General features: G+C 42.5%; 1 protein-coding gene across 2 annotated transcripts in view; it reads left to right on the top strand.

Moving 5' to 3' along the window:
- The first annotated feature begins 9882 nt into the window (after positions 1 to 9882).
- ARHGAP19 (Rho GTPase activating protein 19) overlaps positions 9883 to 18082 on the top strand; it is a 57952-nt gene continuing 49752 nt past the window's right edge. The window contains exon 1 of one of the 2 annotated variants that reach the window (XM_008573211.1): positions 9883 to 9996. In XM_008573211.1, the coding sequence (XP_008571433.1) occupies positions 9941 to 9996 (56 nt within the window). In that variant the 5' untranslated portion in view covers positions 9883 to 9940. The remainder of the gene's footprint in view (positions 9997 to 18082) is intronic. The other variant, XM_008573212.1, reaches the window with a different exon arrangement.

Here is an 18082-nt window from a genome sequence, read left to right as displayed (position 1 = left end):
GGGTACTAGAACAATTGGATCTAGAACCAAGTAGTTAAAATGGCTGGATGGCTTTTGGGGCAAACACTGATGTGAGCAGGAGTGTGGAATATTTTGCCATTTATAGAAGGAGGAAGGACCCAAGGTCGAGGAGGTGGTTCAGAGGAATGCAGCCAAGAGATCGGAGACTTGAGTTGTGTACTGGGTTGAATAGTGTCCTCCCAAATTCCTATCCAGCTGGAACCTGCGAATATGATTTTATTTGGAAACAGGGCCTTTGCAGATGTAATCAAGTTAAGATGAGGCCATACTGGATTAGGATGGGCTATAATGCAGTGACTGGTGTCCTTATAAAAAGATAGAAATTTGGACACGGAGATACAAAACGGGAATGCCATGTGATGACAGACATTGCATTTATGCTGCCACAAGTGAAGGAGCACCAAGGACAAAGAAGCATGGGATTATTTTTATAGTTACAACTCAGGCTGTTAGTTAGAGTATTGAAAGCCTCTGTGATGCCTGTTGGGTCACGCTAGGCCCAGCCAGCTCTGCCATTAGAACGGAATTAGGAATGAAGGATGGAAAGACAAGGGGTCAATACATCCCTCATGGTATGTTGATCATAGGTAAAAAAATGGCCATGTCAGGACCACATCTCAGGGACAATTAGTATGTCCCCATATAGGCTGAAGCGGTTAGTCCTACAATTTCTGGGACAGCCCCACCCTTGCCAAATGGGTGCCAGTGGGAATGGAAAAGTAGATGCTCCAACTTACAGTGTGATTGGTTGTTAGGTGTCAAGGAAGAGGCATTCTTGGATCTGCAGAGGCTTTGTGTCCATCTGGATGCTTGGGACAGCTGTAGTATCTGCAGAGTCGTTAAATCAGGAGACAGATACACAGCTGGGTAGCATAATTCAGTATTTTAAAAAAAATTCTAGTGTTGCTTATTTGAGTAGATAATATAGCCACATGGTTCAAAATTCAAAAGGTGGGCTGGCTCAGTTGGTTAGAGCATGGTACTGATAACACCAAGGTCCAGGATTCCATCCCTGTACTTGCCAACTGCCAAAAAAAAAAAAAAAAATCAAAAGGCAAACTCTATTTTGCTGTGTATTATTTATATATCTATATTCTGCCTCCCTTTGTTGGACTATAGCAGAGGCTGCCGTTTGCCTTCCAATGACCATTCTCCCCTTTAGTAAACCCCAAGTTGTAGCTGTACCAGAGCCATAAGACTATATTTGTTAAATTCTCTTGCAGCCAGATGGGGCCATGTGATTAAGTTCTGGCCAGTGAAATATAAGTGGGAAGAATTAGGTGGTACTTTTGGAAAGCCTGCCTGTGAAGAAGGGGACAAGCCCATCTCTTTGACTTTCATTGTGTTGCCTGGAATGTAGATGGGACAGAACTCTAGCAGCCGTATTGAACTATGAGGATCAGGGATGAAAGAGCAGCGAATGTGAGAATCTCAGAGACACAAATGCAGTCCTACCTCTGGATCTCTTATGTGAGAAAGACATCACCTTCTACTGTGTTTAAGCCCACTGGGAACTTTTTAAAGATAATGCTGATACAGTCAGAAAATATGCAAAAGTGGTTTGGAGAGTAGTACAAATCAGGCCTATGACAAGTGCTCAGAGCAGGAAATGAAGCAGTAACAGTAACTACCAAGTGTTGATTAACAGTTTTATTTAGGTATAATTTACATACCATAAAACTCACTCATTCAATGGTTTTTAGATACAGAGCTGTGCAATCATCACCGTAATCTAATTTTAGAACTTTTTTTTTTTTTTTTTTTTTTAAAGATGACCGTTAAGGGGATCTTAACCCTTGACTTGGTGTTGTCAGCACCACGCTCTCCCAGTGAGCAAACCGGCCATCCCTATATGGAATCCGAACCCGTGGTCTTGGTGTTATCAGCACCGCACTCCCACAAGTGAGCCACAGGCAGGCCCCTAATTTTAGAACGTTTGCATCATCCCCTAAAGAAACTTTGTGCCCATTAGCTATATTGTGTATTTATTTTATTCTTGGCACAGTAAAATGCTTATTTTTTTCTCTGGTGGCTGGCCGGTACATGGATCAAACCCTGGACCTTGGTGTTAGCACCATGCTCTAACCAACTGAGCTACCAGCCAGCTCCGTTGAAAAGTGCTTTACAGATATTATTTCCTTTAGTCTTCCAAGAAAACCAAGATCCAGGCTAGCTGGTTAGCTCTGTTGGTTAGAGAGCAAAGGTTAAGTGTTCAGATCCCAGACTGGCCAGCCACCAAAAAACAAACCAACAAACCAACAAACAGTCTTCCTTAAACCCAGAGATAAGTAACTTGCCCAAGATCACGCAAACTTCTGGTGCCGCAGCCAGGACTCAAACTCAGTTTTTTGTTTGTTGGTTGGTTGGTTTGTTTTAACACCTCTCAACTCAGTTTTGGTTGATGCCAAAGCCTGCCCTTCTCAATCCACTACGCAGATGCCATTTCCCAGGCTTTGGAACTCGTCTTTTAAATCTGCCTTGTTCTTATTCCCCAAGGCCTGTTATTCTTTCCTGCAGTGCCTTGGCCAGCAGTCATGCCCTATTTCTGGTCCCATGGCCCATGCCCTTCATGTTTTGTTGGCTGGGTTCACGCACCGTGTATCTGGGCCCTGGCCTCTTTCCCTTTAATCCTCTCTTCTGACGGATCAACTTCCTAATGCCCAACTCTGCTCAGGTTACACTCCCTTCTGCCCCACTTGAATAGGCCCACATTGCCTCCTGAGGCACACACACACACACACAAAAATCCCCAGCTCCTAACACAGTATCCAGAACTCTCAGAGGCCTGGCCCTGGTCCACTTTTCCAACATTATCTTGTCCTCCACCCCCATATAAGCCCTTTGCTCCTGTCATGCTGGGCCCTTGCCAGCTTCCACACATGTCTTACGTGTTCCATCTCCCCATGTTTGTTCCTGTTCTTTGTGTATAGAATGCCCTCCTCAGTCTCCACCCATCTAAATCTTACTCAGTCCAGTTACAAACCTCCTGATGAAGCTGTCTCTGCTCTCACCAGTAGTCAGTGGTTTCCTCCCTTCTCTGCCCTCCCATCCCATTTAGTTCTCCTAGTTGGGCTCTTACCACATACTTCCTTTCTGTAGTGACTTGGGCTGCTCTAGACTACAGGATTCTTGAGTCCAGTTGTTAGGGTCCTCTGATTGGCCAGGCCTGTGTTGCTTGCCCACCCCTATAGCCAGACATAGGGTCAGCTCCACCCAAAATACATGGACTGAGGATAAGGGAACAGAAAACCTCTAAAGAGATGCTGGGTACATCAAAACAAAAATCTACGTACAGTATAGGCAGGATGTAGTTTTTCCATATGACCTGAATAACCTCATTGTTTCATTTATTAATTCTTTGATTTGATTCATTTGTTTCTTCATTCATTCAACAAATGGTTGGGCTTGCAAAACCAAATACATGGAGCCTACAGTCCAGTGGGAGAAGCCAACAGTAATCAAATAATCATATGAACAAATCTAGAAGTGCAGCAAATGTGAAATGGTAACCTGGGACACAATTATTGAGTCTCCAGAGGGTTTTCATATTTCCTAATCCAAATGACTGTGTGAAATTATTTTAACTGGGTGACAAGCCTTTTATTTCACAATTAGAAATGGTCCTTTAGGCTGGCCAGTTAGCTCAGTTGGCTAGAGGGTAGCCTCATAATGCCAAGGTCATGGGTTCAGATCCCAGTATCGGCCAGCCGCCAAATAAAGAAACCCAAAGGAAGTGGTCCTTTAAATTCACATGCTCTAGAAGAGGTATGCTTAGATTAAATTCACACTAAAGTGTAAATGAATGAGCAAGGCAGATCTCTCTTCCTACAACCTTGAAAGTCCAATAGATGGAGATGACTGTAGATGCTATGGACAGGAATGCTCAGGGCTGGGGGGCTGAAGGACACTTTACTTTCCGATTTTCTTTGAAGGTGACTCAGAAGCCTCCACATCTAGAGAACAGAGAGGTAGGGGAAGGCTTGGGCCTTTCTTGACCTTCATCCTACTTCCAAATAGCTATAGAGATTATGTGCAAAGTTTCTCTCTACACCAAAACAACTTCCATGAGAATGGGTTACAGTGGCAGAAAAAAAGGATGCCCCATGCTTCAGCTCACATGACCATGGAGATAACACTCAACAAAGTGCATTCACAACGTACTGGCCTGCTCCTGAACATCACATATATGCTACTGCTATGAAACTTACCACCAGCACCTGGGGCCTCCTGATCTGAGGTCTGGGTGTTTTTTGATTAGAGGGCCAGAGAGATTTCAATTCAGAGTGTTTGGTTTGTTTGCAGGCTTTCCCACTCACTTTGCAAGGCTTAGGATCACCTCATGCGTCCCTCAGACCTTGTCTCCACACCAGGCCTAGCTGCTTCGGGTACCTTCTGGCTTTCAGAGAGTTTGGTCCTTGCCCCTGTTATGGCCCAAAAGGCATGGCCCCTGCCCTTAGGCCACAGTCTGAGCCTTCTGAGGGTAGGACCATGGCTCATTCAGCACCATAACCCCAGCACCGAGCTCGGTCCTGAGATGTCCCCATCACAATGCTCCGTGACTGCATGGGCTTCCTGTCCTCTCTGCCAGCCTTTTGCCGGGGACTGGTCTGCTGCTTGGCTTATAGTTCTCTTGGCTGGGGAAAATGACCCCTGGAGTTTTTCTCTTGCAGTCCCAACCCTGAACTCGGTTGTTTTTAGCTGCACAGAATTGGTTCTTCTTCCTTTCACCTCACTGAGTCCCCTCTCCCACTCTCTGGCCCTGTGGCCAGTCTTGAAGAGGATTCCACTGCAAAGCTGAAGACAGTTTTCTTTTCTGTTTTTCTGCACATGGAGTAATGTTGATGTTAGAGCCTTTGGTGTGTCTGAAGAAGACTGAAGCACTAAGCTTTGCCCCAGCCCTAATAAACAGGTGCCCATGCACACAAGGAGACCCCGGATGCAAAAAATTGGGGATGATTTGTAGCAAACGTTGTCCTTTCATTTTTTCTTCTTTTGGGGGTATTCCCCAAGGAGAGCATCCTGGTGGAAGTTAAGGCTCTCCTCCCAGCAGATGGGTAGAGGCACGAGACCTAGGCCCAGCCAGACGGGTGTTCTCAGTCTTCCAATGACTCTGCCTGAGCAAGGAATGACATAGAGCCCCAAGGCCAAGTGGGAAGTCCGTGGAGGGCAGACCGTGCTGTTGTGGAAGGGCACTGAACGGCATGACCTCGGCTGTGTTTTCAGCGCTCTAACCTTTCTCCTTCCTGTTGTTGTTCAACCTAGCATCCTTCCAAGAAATTCAGTTTTCTGTTTCTGTGAGGCAAAGTCAATTTCCAGTGCTTGCAACTCTGCTTGATATAAACCTAAATGTTCAATTAGAGGGACAGTTTGAATACACCAGGAAACGCCTGTAATGCAGAATGCTATGCAGCAGTTCAAAAGAGTAATGGCCCATCTATGTGTACTGACATGGAGAGGTCCCCAAGACAAACGTATGAGGACAGTAGTGCAGTATATCACCCTTTATCTAAAAAATAAAAATGCATTCCTCTATGTGTGCATGTGTTGCCCTTAGAATGAAATGCACAAGAGAGGAACTTTGTTTTATTCATGCCTATATTCCCAGGCCTAGGATGGTACCTGGAAAATAGGAGACACTCAATAAATATTTATTGGATAAATGTATTATAAAGAAAAAGATATGGAAGGACGCATATCAAACTGAAAATAGTGATTTCTTAGAAGAGGGACTAGAATGCAGGGGTGATAGACAAGGGACATTTTAATCTGTATTATTCGAATTTTTTTTTTCCTTTTTGTCTTTTTTTTGTGACCGGCAACGCGATTGCAACGCTTGGTGTCGTGCCCGCACCACGCTCAACCAGTGAGTGGACCTGTCTCCACATGGGATCCGAACCCTGGGCGGGAGTGCCGCTGCGCTCCCAAGCGCTGCACTCTACCGAGTGCGCCACCGGGCCGGCCCTATTTGAATTTTTTTTAAAAGATGAACGGTAAGGGGATCTTAACCCTTGACTTGGTGTTGTCAGCACCATGCTCACCCACTGAGCAAACCGGCCATCCCTATATGGGATCTGAACCCGGGGCCTTGGTGTTATCAGTTTTGTTTTGTTGTTTTTTTAAAAGATGACCGGTAAGGGGATCTTAACCCTTGACTTGGTGTTGTCAGCACCATGCTCACCCACTGAGCAAACCGGCCATCCCTATATGGGATCTGAACCCGGGGCCTTGGTGTTATCAGCACCACACTCTCCTGAGTGAGCCACGGGCCGGTCCACGGTAAGGGGATCCTAACTCTTGTCTTGGTGTTGTCAGCACCACGCTCTCCAAAGTGAGCTAACGGGCCATCCCTATATAGGGATCCGAACCCGTAGCCTTGGTGTTATCAGCACCACACTCTCCCAAGTGAGCCACGGGCCAGCCCTATATAGGGATCCGAACCCGTAGCCTTGGTGTTATCAGCACCACACTCTCCCAAGTAAGCCACGGGTCGGCCTTTAAATTTTTTCAATGAAAATATATACGAGTAAGTATATTTTCATTGTACGATTAAATATATAATATTTATATATGATATACATAATATGTCACATATAATTATATATTTAATTGTGCAATGAAAACATATTGGTATAACTAAACAATATAAAAGGAAAAGAGTAAATATTAACAGGTAATGAGATAGTCATTAAAATGATTATTTCAAAGGCTTTATCACAACAAATATAAGTTATTTGGCAAAAAAAGTGGAAAAGAATGGGTATTCCACGTGGGTGTGTGATATTTTGGTGGGACTATTGGCCATTTTGACAAGAGAACAAAGCATCACATTTTTGGATTGTTGGTTTTTAAAAACGTTCAGTAGGCATCCTCATTCCATCCGTAACCATTCTGGACACTGATGTAGGGCTCAGAAATGCTTATTGAGTACACGATGTTTTTATATTTTGACGTGGGTATCAAAATGTCCTGCTTTAATTAATTTATTATTGTTATTTTTTTTGGTGGCTGGCTGGTGGGGGATCTAAACCTTTGACTTTGGTGTTATAATGCTGCACTCAAACCAACTGAGCTAACTGGCCAGTCCTGCTTTCATTTAAGCAGAGGGAACAGCAAGAACAAAGTAGAAAACAAGAGAGCTGTATCCGGGACTGAAAGTCATTTGCCTTGTTGGAGAGTGAAGCTAGAGGCGGGGGCAGATCCTCCTCCTCTTTCCTTCTATCTTGTTCTTTTTTTTACTTCCCTCCCTCCTTTCTTCCCCTTCATCAAGACTAAGGCCTGGAAACCCAAAGGTGATTAGAATACGAGGTCTGTCCCCAACGCTCGCACTCTGGTAGGGTAGGTAGATGGATCTGCCATGATGTTCTTGGCAGACTCAAGTCCATGACCTTGCTCTTAAACCATCCCTGATAGTCCCAGCATTCTTCCCTTCCTCATACTTTGACTTTCTAGGAGGCTGTTCTTTACTTTGATATTTAGCCCTCTATAATTCTAAACTATCGTCTGTTGTGTTTGACTTACATGTGTTCATTTTGTCTCCCTGAGTCCATTGTAAACTCCTTGAGGGCTGGGGCTGCTTTCCTGTGACCTTTTGTTCAGCTAGGCTGTTGGAAACAAGATGACCTTCTGAACTGTCTACATTCCTGCTGTACAGCCGTGCTTATCATCAGGCTGACAATCTGTACCTAGATAGAGTAAGGATGCCTTCAGGGGAGTTGTGACACCCTTGCAGGAACAAGGTGTGCAGGCTTGTCAGCTGAGTGTGTATTTTTACAGTACTCAGCAATGATATTTGCTTTTAATGAGAAGTCATAGTGGGACTGGCTGTTTAGCTCACTTGGTTAGATCATATTGATGATAACACCAAGGTCAAGGATTCGGATCCCCATACTGGCTAGACGCAAAAAAAAAAGAAGTCACAGTGGAACAATTGGTTTTGAGGACTAACTGTAACTACAGCATAATGAATGGTCATTATCACACAGCAATGGAGATAGATGTGTTTTCTGAGAAGGGAGTTTAGCATTCTTAATATTCATCATGTCCTCTCCAACATTTATCTAGTCTTAGTATGTGCTGGACACTGTGCTGTTAAGCAGTTTTTCAGAGATTATCTTGTTTAATCTTTACAATACTCCTGTGAGAACTATTATTATCCTCATTTTATAGAAGTGAAAATGGAATCAGAGGGGGCCGGCCCGGTGGCTCACTCGGGAGAGTGCGGTGCTGATAACACCAAGGCCACGGGTTCGGATCCCGTATAGGGATGGCCGGTTGGCTCACTGGCTGGGCGTGGTGCTGACAACACCAAGTCAAGGGTTAAGATCCCCTTACTGGTCATCTTTAAAAAAAAAAAAAAAAAGAAAATGGAATCAGAAAGTAAAGTAACTTGTCCAGGGTCAGGGTCACAGAGCTCGAAGTGATGGAGCTGGGATTCGAACCTGAACTCACTAAACTGCAGAGTCCATGCTTTTGACTATTGTGCTGTATTTCCCCTGAACATTATATAAAGACGTAATTCTTCATCAAAGCAGATGAGCCAGAAATATAATTTCACGGTGTTCTTAGCTGGGAACCCTCACATGAAACAAATAGTCACAAAAAACTATATATTTACAAGCTGTGAAAATTTAGTGGGGGACAGATTTACATAGTGGGGACCATGGAAAGCTTCTGAACTGGTGACATTTAAGCACAGACTTGAAAGATAATAAAGAGAAAAATGGACCAGACAGAAAAAACATGTGCAAAGGCCCTGAGGCAGGGAAGAATTTGTTGAGAAACTGAAACGTGTGGGTAGAGTTTAGTGAAAGAGAGGCAGAGTGCTAGAAGAACCTCAGGTGAAAGGACATCAGAAGGAACAACAGAAAAAATATCCCTAGAATAATCCGGAATAAAAAACAATATAGGAAAAAATTAATGCTTTAATACAATGTTCTCACATCTGTTGCTTCTGTTAATCCTCACCAGAAGCCCGTGAGGCAGAGGGCAAGCATAATTATGATTATTTCTATCTTTAGGATTAAAGTTCAGGGACAAAGTCATGCAGCTTTTGGTTCCATGATTCATCCTAGAGGCAAATTCTGTGGGTTCTCCGGGAAGAAGGAAGGGAGCCGTCAAAGGAAGCAGAAGTGACCTACCTCTGTGCTTTGTGACTGAAGAAATAAGGCTTTGAACTACATTCAACAGTAAGTACTTCTTGGATGCCACTCTGTCCCTGCTCTTTTCTGTTTATTTTTTTGGGGGGGAAGGGGGGATTTGCCGCACAGGGATCCCAAGCCTTGACTTTAGTGTTATTAACACCGCGCTCTAACCAACTCGGCTAACCGGCCAGCCCCTAGAAAGTGACTCTTTTTTTTTTTTCTTTTAAAAGATGACCGGTAAGGGGATCTTAACCCTTGACTTGGTGTTGTCAGCACCACGCTCACCCAGTGAGCCAACCGGCCATGCCTATGTGGGATCCGAACCCGTGGCCTTGGTGTTATCAGCACCACACTCTCCCGAGTGAGCCACGGGCCGGCCCTAGAAAGTGACTGTTAAAGTTACTTTCAAATTCGACAGTTCCGTAATACTGAGACTTACATATCAAGAGGAAAATTTGAGCTGAGGCTGGGGATTTCATACTTGATCCTAAAAGTCAGTGGAATCTGAGGGTTAATCAAAATGAAAAACCACATCTCCCGGCAGGCCTCTGGGCCGGGTCTCCGCCCCCCCCCCCCCCCCCCCTGCTTCTTTTCCGCCAGGGCTGCGGGAGACCAATGACGGTTAGCTATTTGAATAGACCAATAATATGCAACTGTTCAGGTCGAGGAGGGGCGGTCTAATCATCCAATCGCACGGAAGACAGGGAAACATCATAGCCAATCCAATGGCGAGGGGCGGGGTCTGAGGCGAGGGCGGTGAAAGAAGTTCGCTGGTGAAGATGGCGACTGAGGAGCAGAGTGAAGGGAAGGTGCCAGGCAGCGACTCCGGCCGGAGGTGAGCCGAGTTCTCGGTCTAGCTGCCGAGGAAACGAGGCCGTGAGCTGGTCGTGCTGCTGCCCTTCTCTTGGGTCACGGTGACGCACGGGCTGGGCTTTGTACCTTCTCCCGACGGCGTTTCTCACTTCGCGCCTGCGGGGGCTGAGGCGCCGAGGGCTCCAGTGGGGCCCCCGCTAGGTCCTGCTGATGCCCGCGGGAGGTCCGCCCACAGCGTTGGCTGCAAACCGACCAGCGGGGGTGGCAGCGCTGCCCGCCTTTGCGTTGAGAGTCTTCTTGATGGCGAGGAGGCTGAAGCCCAGAGCTGTTGAGCGAATTCCCTAACGTCACACAGCACTTTGAGTCTGCTCACAGGCAGTTTGTGCGCTGAAGCCCGAGGAAGATATGAGGGTCAATTAGAAATGGGTTTGCGGGCCGAGCCTGTGGCGCACTCAGGAGAGTGCAGTGCTGGGAGCGCAGCAGCGCTCCCGCCGCAGGTTCGGATCCTATATAGGGATGACCGGTGTGCTCACAGCGCTCACTGGCTGAGCGCAGTGCGGCCGGTCTCAAAATGGACAAAAAAAAAAAAGAAAAAAAAGAAATGGGTTTGCGTCGTTGGCTGGTTTTTAAACCTCTCTCAGCTTCAGTTTCTTCATCTGTAAATGAACATGATGATGCCTATTTCAGAAAATGTCAGGATTGAATCAGGCAATCAATTTAAAGCTCTTAGCACTGAGTCTCGCAAATGATAATCATTCAATAATGGATGGATTTTCTTTTTCCTGGTAGAACAGCTAAAGAACAGATTAGAGGATGCGGTTCAGGAAATCATGACTTTATTTCTGCAGAGCATTCTTTCCTAAACAGTACACTGAAATTTAGCGTTTCAAGGAAAGAATTTCGACTGGTTGTGCCCCAGCTTTGAGACCAAAGTTCTCTTAATTGATTACAAATACGTTTTTAAAGGTAGAATTCAATACAGTGATCTTACTTACGTTGCCTAAGCGTAAATCAGTAAAATAATTTGTTTTGGCGTCTTTTGGTGGTGTTTGTACCGAACAGAGTATTCCCGGAGTCTTGGGAAACTGAGTTTGTGAGGGGGCTTCTTCCCGAGCCGAGATGGCTGTGGTTGAATGTATTATTTAATATTTTATACGTAAGAGTTTTCCACTTTTGGAGCTGCCTATAAATGGTTGACCATTTTTGCCCGGAAACTGTAGAGGGGATTGATAACTTTGATTATGTCATCCCTCTTCCAGCTCTAAAATCCTAAATTGTGATGAAAATATGAGGACAAATAGAATACTTACTTTATACAAGAGCAGCTTGAATTCCTTTATAGGGTATTGCCAAATGAATTTATTTTAATATTTTCTGTAGATAAACTGTGAATTTATTCTGTTGGAGAATTATCTCACTATACCCACTTTCTTGTCCTAGCTGCCACCCCACACCCCTCAAGATTCAACAAATGGACGCATTTCCCAGGTTGAGGGCTCAGTAGGGCTGGGGAAGCAGAGGTTAGTCTACAGTAGTGGACCAGTCATTAATTGTCATTGTTCTGGGGTCCTAAGCAAGCTTTTGCCAATTTAATTTAATTTTTTTTGTGACCGGTAAGGGGATCGTAACCCTTGGCTTGGTGTCACCCACTCCGCGCTCAGCCAGTGAGCGCACCCGGCCATCCTTGTATAGGATCCAACCCGCTCGCCCGAGTGAGGCACGGGGTTGGCCCAAAATTTTGAGTGAGATTATTAGTTACATGTTCAATAGGTATTCACACAATCTCTTTTTTTGGCGGCTGGCAAGGGGATTAGAACAGTGACCTTGGTGTTATAAGGCTGCTCTCTAACCAACTGAGCTAACCGTCCAGCCCATCCAATCTTAACTGAACCTGAAACTTTCATCAGTTCCATATTGTAAAAGAGAAGTTTGGGGTTTCTGTAAGGCAAAAAGGGCAGAACCCATCTATGATTTTATCACATCTTCCCAGAGCTTTGAGTAAGTGGTTAATAATGAATTAATCCATAACTGCTACCTTATGGTGATAAATGCTATACAAATTCTTTTTTGCCCTGCAGATATTAACCTTTCTAATGTTCTGTTAGTGGTGTGGCTGGCCCCTTGTATTCCATAAAGTAGAGGAAAGAATTGTCTGATTTGCACCAATCAATACATGTTTGAATGTTGAATGGAGAATATATGCCATCCATTTAGAACTGTCTAGCTTTCTATTTCTTCATCATTATTTTAAGCCTGCTCCTAATAGTTAGGAATGCTTTAAATTGTTTTAATCAAAGATTTTAATAAGGAAAAATTGCTCTGCCTTTAAAGAATTCCAGGTCATGTTTTGACCTATTGATGGGAATACCCTCTCCCCTCCATTTTGGTCTTTATTAGGTAGAATGATGCTTCAAAATTTAACTCATTTCACTTATACCTTCAAGTTACTCTTTTTTTTTTTTTCCCCAAGACTAGTCAAGTGCAATAGTGAGAAGTGGAGAAAGAATAGAACAAGGAGTTCGATCTGTAACTGACTGTGATTCAATCAGTTGAGGTAACTCACGACCTTTAGACCAGCCTCTTCAAATTACTCTTAAGTGTACTTTACTAAAGGGGAATCACAAATAGAAGCTATATACATTACCAATAGTAGTATAAAAATAATAGAGACTTTAAAATGTCAGAGAGAAAAAGCTAAAGCAGGGAATGAAATATAGCCACTTCTTCCCGTAATTGGCAGTAGTGCAATATAGCTCAATTCTTTTTGAATTGAAAAGAGGCATAAAAAGAAAGTGCCATTATTTGATGAAGAGGAGAAATTGATAACAAAGAGTCATAGGCCTTTTAACCTCAATATTCACTGGGAAAAATGAAGCCTCTGAACCAGAAAAAGCAGACAGGAACACAGGGATGGAATGAGGCAAAGCAAGCTACAGTAGTGATAGTCTTTGTGAAGAGTTGGTGATGGTCAGTATGCCAACTGTGTCCAAGTTCTAGGCCCCAAGTCTGCTCTTGGAACTAAAGAACAGACTATAGGTTGCTTGGAAGTGTTTGTGGAGGATAAGGAAGGTACCTGAAGATAGGGGAAGGGTCCTATATCCTGCTAATTTACTGATAACTTAGAGGGTTTATTTATTTATTTATTTTTGGTGGTTGTCTGGTACTGGGATCCAAACTCTTGACCTTGGTTTGATCAACACCATGTTCTTCCTAGTGTAACTGGCTAACCCTATATACGCCTTAGAGTATGGAATATTGGTTAGTAAACATGTCTTCCTGAAGGCTTTTTTGTTAAATTGTTCTTTCTCTAATAAGATAGATGGATGGAACCTTTACTGAGCTCAGGAAGACTTGTCTGTTCTCACATGGAAAACATGGTTAAGTATCTGAATCCAGTTTTCTATTTATGCTGTCAAATTCTATCTGAAGGGTAATGAGGAGTGAATTTCTTCAGGAGATTTTCTTGAATCTGTTTTTATTTTACATTTTTACCAATTATCTGGTTTACATAGTTTGATCATTGTATTTGTAGATAAGGCAAGTCTTGGTGGAAGGAGGGAGAGGAAGAAAATAGAATTTAAAAATTAATCTGCATAAACTGGTAAGTGACCTGAAACTACAGAGTAAAGCAAAGGAAATCCTATCGAACAAGCTTCCTTTAATTAGTTAAAACAAATGAGTTGCTGGCCCCATCCCTCTGGGCTTCATCATTGTGATTTTGTTTATTTTTCTATCAAAAACAAAAAGTCACACATTAAAAAACAAAAAAATAAAAAAACAAGCGGATTGGTAGTATCATAAAGGATGATGTAAGAAATCTGTATAGTTTTTGTTAGATGGTATCTATAAACATTAAATTTGGCTTAAAATCCTGAATTCCGCCTTCTCTGTTGAAATACGTGTTTGATCCCTCCTCCTTCCCCCCTCCTCAGTTTTAGGCACCGAATTTAAGATTGATCTCTTCTGAATGGTAGTGGAGTTTGGTGATGGGCTCAACTCAGGTTTGATCCATTGAATGGTGTCCACTCAATGTCCTGTGCTTATAAAAGCATTTTAAAAATTTGTTGGTAATGAAATACCAGTGAGTGATAACATTATTACAGTTGTGAATTATTACGTAAGATAAGAGGAAGGGAAAATCTAGAAAGAACTTGGTGTACAGCTTAGTGTGTTTTAGTATTATAGGTAGGAAGCCTATATTTTCCTCACTGATGGTTGCTCTTTCTCCTCTAGGGCTCTTCTGCCCAGCACTTTTAAAAAAAATTTTGTTTTTTAAAAATTGTATTAAAAACACATAAGTTATCATCTTAACTATTTTTAAGTTGCACAGTTCAGTAGTTTTAACTATATTCATATTGTTGTGTGCCTAGCCACTTTTTGTATAGGAAGTCCACAACCTACAAATCCACTGAAGCTTTAAAAAATATATACCCCCCTAATATGTAATAAACTTATATTTACTACAGAAGGTTAGGAAAATATGTAGAAACAAAAGAAAAATGGCCAATCTGGTTCTACCAGGTAAATATAACCATTATTAATATTTAGATGGATTTCCCTGAGTGCTTGCTGTAAAACTCCCATTCTCTTTCTCATGAAAGTAGTTAAAATGTTCTTCAAGCAGTACATAGGGACGTAGAATGAAGACCACATATTCCTTCTCTTCATCATCACTTTCAACCATTTCTATTTTTAATTCTGGGGGAATTTACTATAATTTAAATAATAAACTTATATCTCTATTACTTGATATATTGATATGTTACATAAATATCGGTATCTTAGACAATGTTGGCTTCCTGCTATGAAAATGATGACTTATGCTTTCTTTGCAGCCTCCCACATCTCTTTCTCCCCATTCTCCTTATTTGACATTTTAATTTTCAGTTCTAGTGATTAGCTTTATAGGTAGGTTTATGACAAGATAACTTATTTATTTATTTATTTATTTTATTTATTTATTTTTTTGTCTTTTTCGTGACTGGTAAGGGGATCATAACCCTTGGTGTGGTGTCACCCGCACCGTGCTTAGCCAGTGAGCGCACCGGCCATTCCTATATAGGATCTGAACCCGCGGCGGGAGCGTCGCTGCACTCCCAGCGCCGCACTCTCCCAAGTGCGCCACGGGGTCGGCCCCAAGATAACTTATTTAAATCCTTGTTTCTTAATCATTGAATTTCAGACAGTATCAGGTGACTCTTTACTGTTTAAAATTAGGGAAGTAGGATACTTATACTTTTGTCTATACCTTTTCCCTCTTTTTTCGGGCTTCCATCAGCTGTATCATACTTCTACATTGTTAAAAGTTTATGTTCTATTCTAAAAGTATAATTAAATATTTTAGTATCTGGTGAATGTGGATTCTAAAAATGGAAAACTGAGAGACAGCTTCATTTAGAATATTATAGCTGTATAAATATGCTCTGCAGAGCCAAGTAACGTGCTTGACCTGTAGAGAAAAAAATCGCAGTCCTGAATCACCAAGTCTGTTTTAATTTAGGAAGGATGTTGGAAATATCAATGTTAAATGAATTCTCTTTTCTTACACTCCATCAGTTGCTCAAAATTATGCCTCATTTTCTCTGTGAGAAAATAAAAGTTCTTTTTCCTGAGGGGGGGATAAAGATAAACACTCTTAAAAAAACAAAAGATATTAATCACATCTTAAAAATTAATTGACTAATGTGAAGTCAGAATAACACTTAAACATTTTCTGAAGATATGTATGTTAATGTATATACATTTTTAAAAGAGGTATATATATCTTAACTGTTCAGCTTGAATAATTTTCCCAAACCGAATACACCCAGGTAAGCAGTGCAGTACAGGGGTGCTCATTTTATTGTGCCTCACTTTGTTGTGCTTTACAGATATTGAAGGTTTGTGGCAACCCTTCATTGAGCAAGTCTATGGGCACCATTTTTCCAATGGCATGTGCTCACTTCATGTCTCCATGTCACATTTTTGTAATTCTCACAATATTTCAAACTTTATTATTATTATAATATGTGTTATGGTGACCTGTGATCAGTGATCTTTGATGTTAGTATTGTAATTGTTTTGGGGTGCCATGAACCTCGCACATAGAAGATGGTGAACTCAATTGACAAATGTGTGTGTTTTGACTGCTCCACTGACCAGCTGTTCCCCTGTTTCTTTTCTCCTTGGGTCTCCCTATTCCCTGAGACACAATATTGAAATTAGACCAATTAATAACCCCACGGTAGCCTCTAAGTGTTCACATGGTAAGAAGAGTTGCATGTCTCTCACTTTAAATCAAAAGCTAGAAATGATTAAGCTTTGTGAGAAAGGCATGTTGAAAGCTGAGTTAGTCCAAAAGCTAGGCCTCTTGTGCCAAACAGACAACTTTTGAATGCAAAGGAAAAGTTCTTGAGGGAAATTAAAAGTGCTACTTCAGTGAACATACAAATGATAAGAAAGCAAAACAGCCTGATTGCTGAAATGGAGAAAGTTGTGGTGGTCTGGATAGAAGATCAAACCAGCTACAACTTTCCCTTAAGCCAAAGCCTAATCTAGAGCAAGGCTGAGTAAGGAAAAAACACACACCGAAATGTTTTTTCTGTAGTCTTATTCGGTAGCAATCAACACTGAAGACAGAGTTCTGTGATCAAATATGTGGGGATCTCTCACTACCAGCAGCAAGCAATCAGTTCCACAGTGGACACCAGCTGGGTGCCCTCCAATTCAATTCAGACACTGTCTATCTGGAGATAGCTTCAGATCCCACAGGTTGAGGGCTCAGTCCCAAAACTACCCCCCGGAACCCCCTTTCAGGTCCCAGTTGTAAGCCCCAGGTTGTTTTATCTGTGCTTATGACCAATGGGCTATAAATTGGGATTCCCATGATCCCCTCTTTGGATTTGATTAATTTGCTAAGTGGCTCACAGAACTCAAGGAAATACTTACTTACAGTTACCCATTTAATACAAAGGATATTACAAAGGAAATAGATGAAGAGATGCATAGGGCAAGGTATGGGGCAAAAGGCAAGGAGCTTCCATTCCTTCCCCTGGTGTGCCACCTTCCAGGAACTTCCACGTGTTCAGCTGTCTGGAAGCTCTCAGAATCCTGTCCTTTGGGTTTTTGTGGAGGTTTCATTACATAGGCATTGAGTGACTAAATCACTGGCCATTGGTGGTCAACTTAACCTTCAGCTCCTCTCCCTAACCTTCAGCTCTTCCTATGACCAGCTCCATCCTGAAGCTACCTAGTGGCTGCCAGCCATCAGTCAACTCATTAGCATACAAAAAGACTACACTTTAGAGATTCTAAGAATTTTAGGAGTTGTGTGCCAAGAGATGGGGATGAAGACCAAATACATATCACAATATCACAAAGGACCTAACTGTCCTCAATTCTATGAAGGGCTGAAAGAGGTGAGAAAGCTGCAGAAGAAAAGTCTGAAGCTAGCAGAGGTTAGTTCATGAGGTTTAAGGAAAAGAAGCCGCCTCTATAACAAAAGTGTAACATGAAGCAGCAAGTAGTGGTGTAGAATTGCAGCAAGTTATCCAGAAGATCTAGCTGAGATCACTGATGAAGGTGGCTACACTAAACAACAGATTTTCAGTGTAGATGAAACAACCTTATATTGGAATAAGATGCCATCTAGGACTTTTACAGCTAGAGAGAAGTCAATGCTTGGCTTTAAAGCTTTAAAGGATAGGCTGACTCTTTTGTTAGGGGCTAATGCAGCTGGTGACTTTAAGTTGAAGCCAGTACTCATTTACCATTCTGAAAATCCTAGGCCCCTTAAGAATTATGCTAAATCTATTCTGCCATGCACTCTAAATGGAACAACAAAGCCTGGATGACAGCATATCTGTTTATGGCATGGTTTACTGGGGGGAAAAAAAATATATATATATATATATATATATATATATATATTTATTTATTTAAAGATGACTGGTAAGGGGATCTTAACCCTTGACTTGGTGTTGTCAGCACCACGCTCTCCCAAGTGAGCTTACTGGCCATCCCTATATAGGATCTGAACCCGTGGCCTTGGTGTTACCAGCACCACACTCTCCCAAGTGAGCTTACTGGCCATCCCTATATAGGATCTGAACCCGTGGCCTTGGTGTTAC

This window comes from Galeopterus variegatus, unplaced genomic scaffold (assembly GCF_000696425.1).
Source record: "Galeopterus variegatus unplaced genomic scaffold, G_variegatus-3.0.2 Scaffold891, whole genome shotgun sequence".
Lineage (NCBI taxonomy): Eukaryota > Metazoa > Chordata > Mammalia > Dermoptera > Cynocephalidae > Galeopterus > Galeopterus variegatus.
This window is presented reverse-complemented; position numbering and strand designations above follow the sequence as displayed.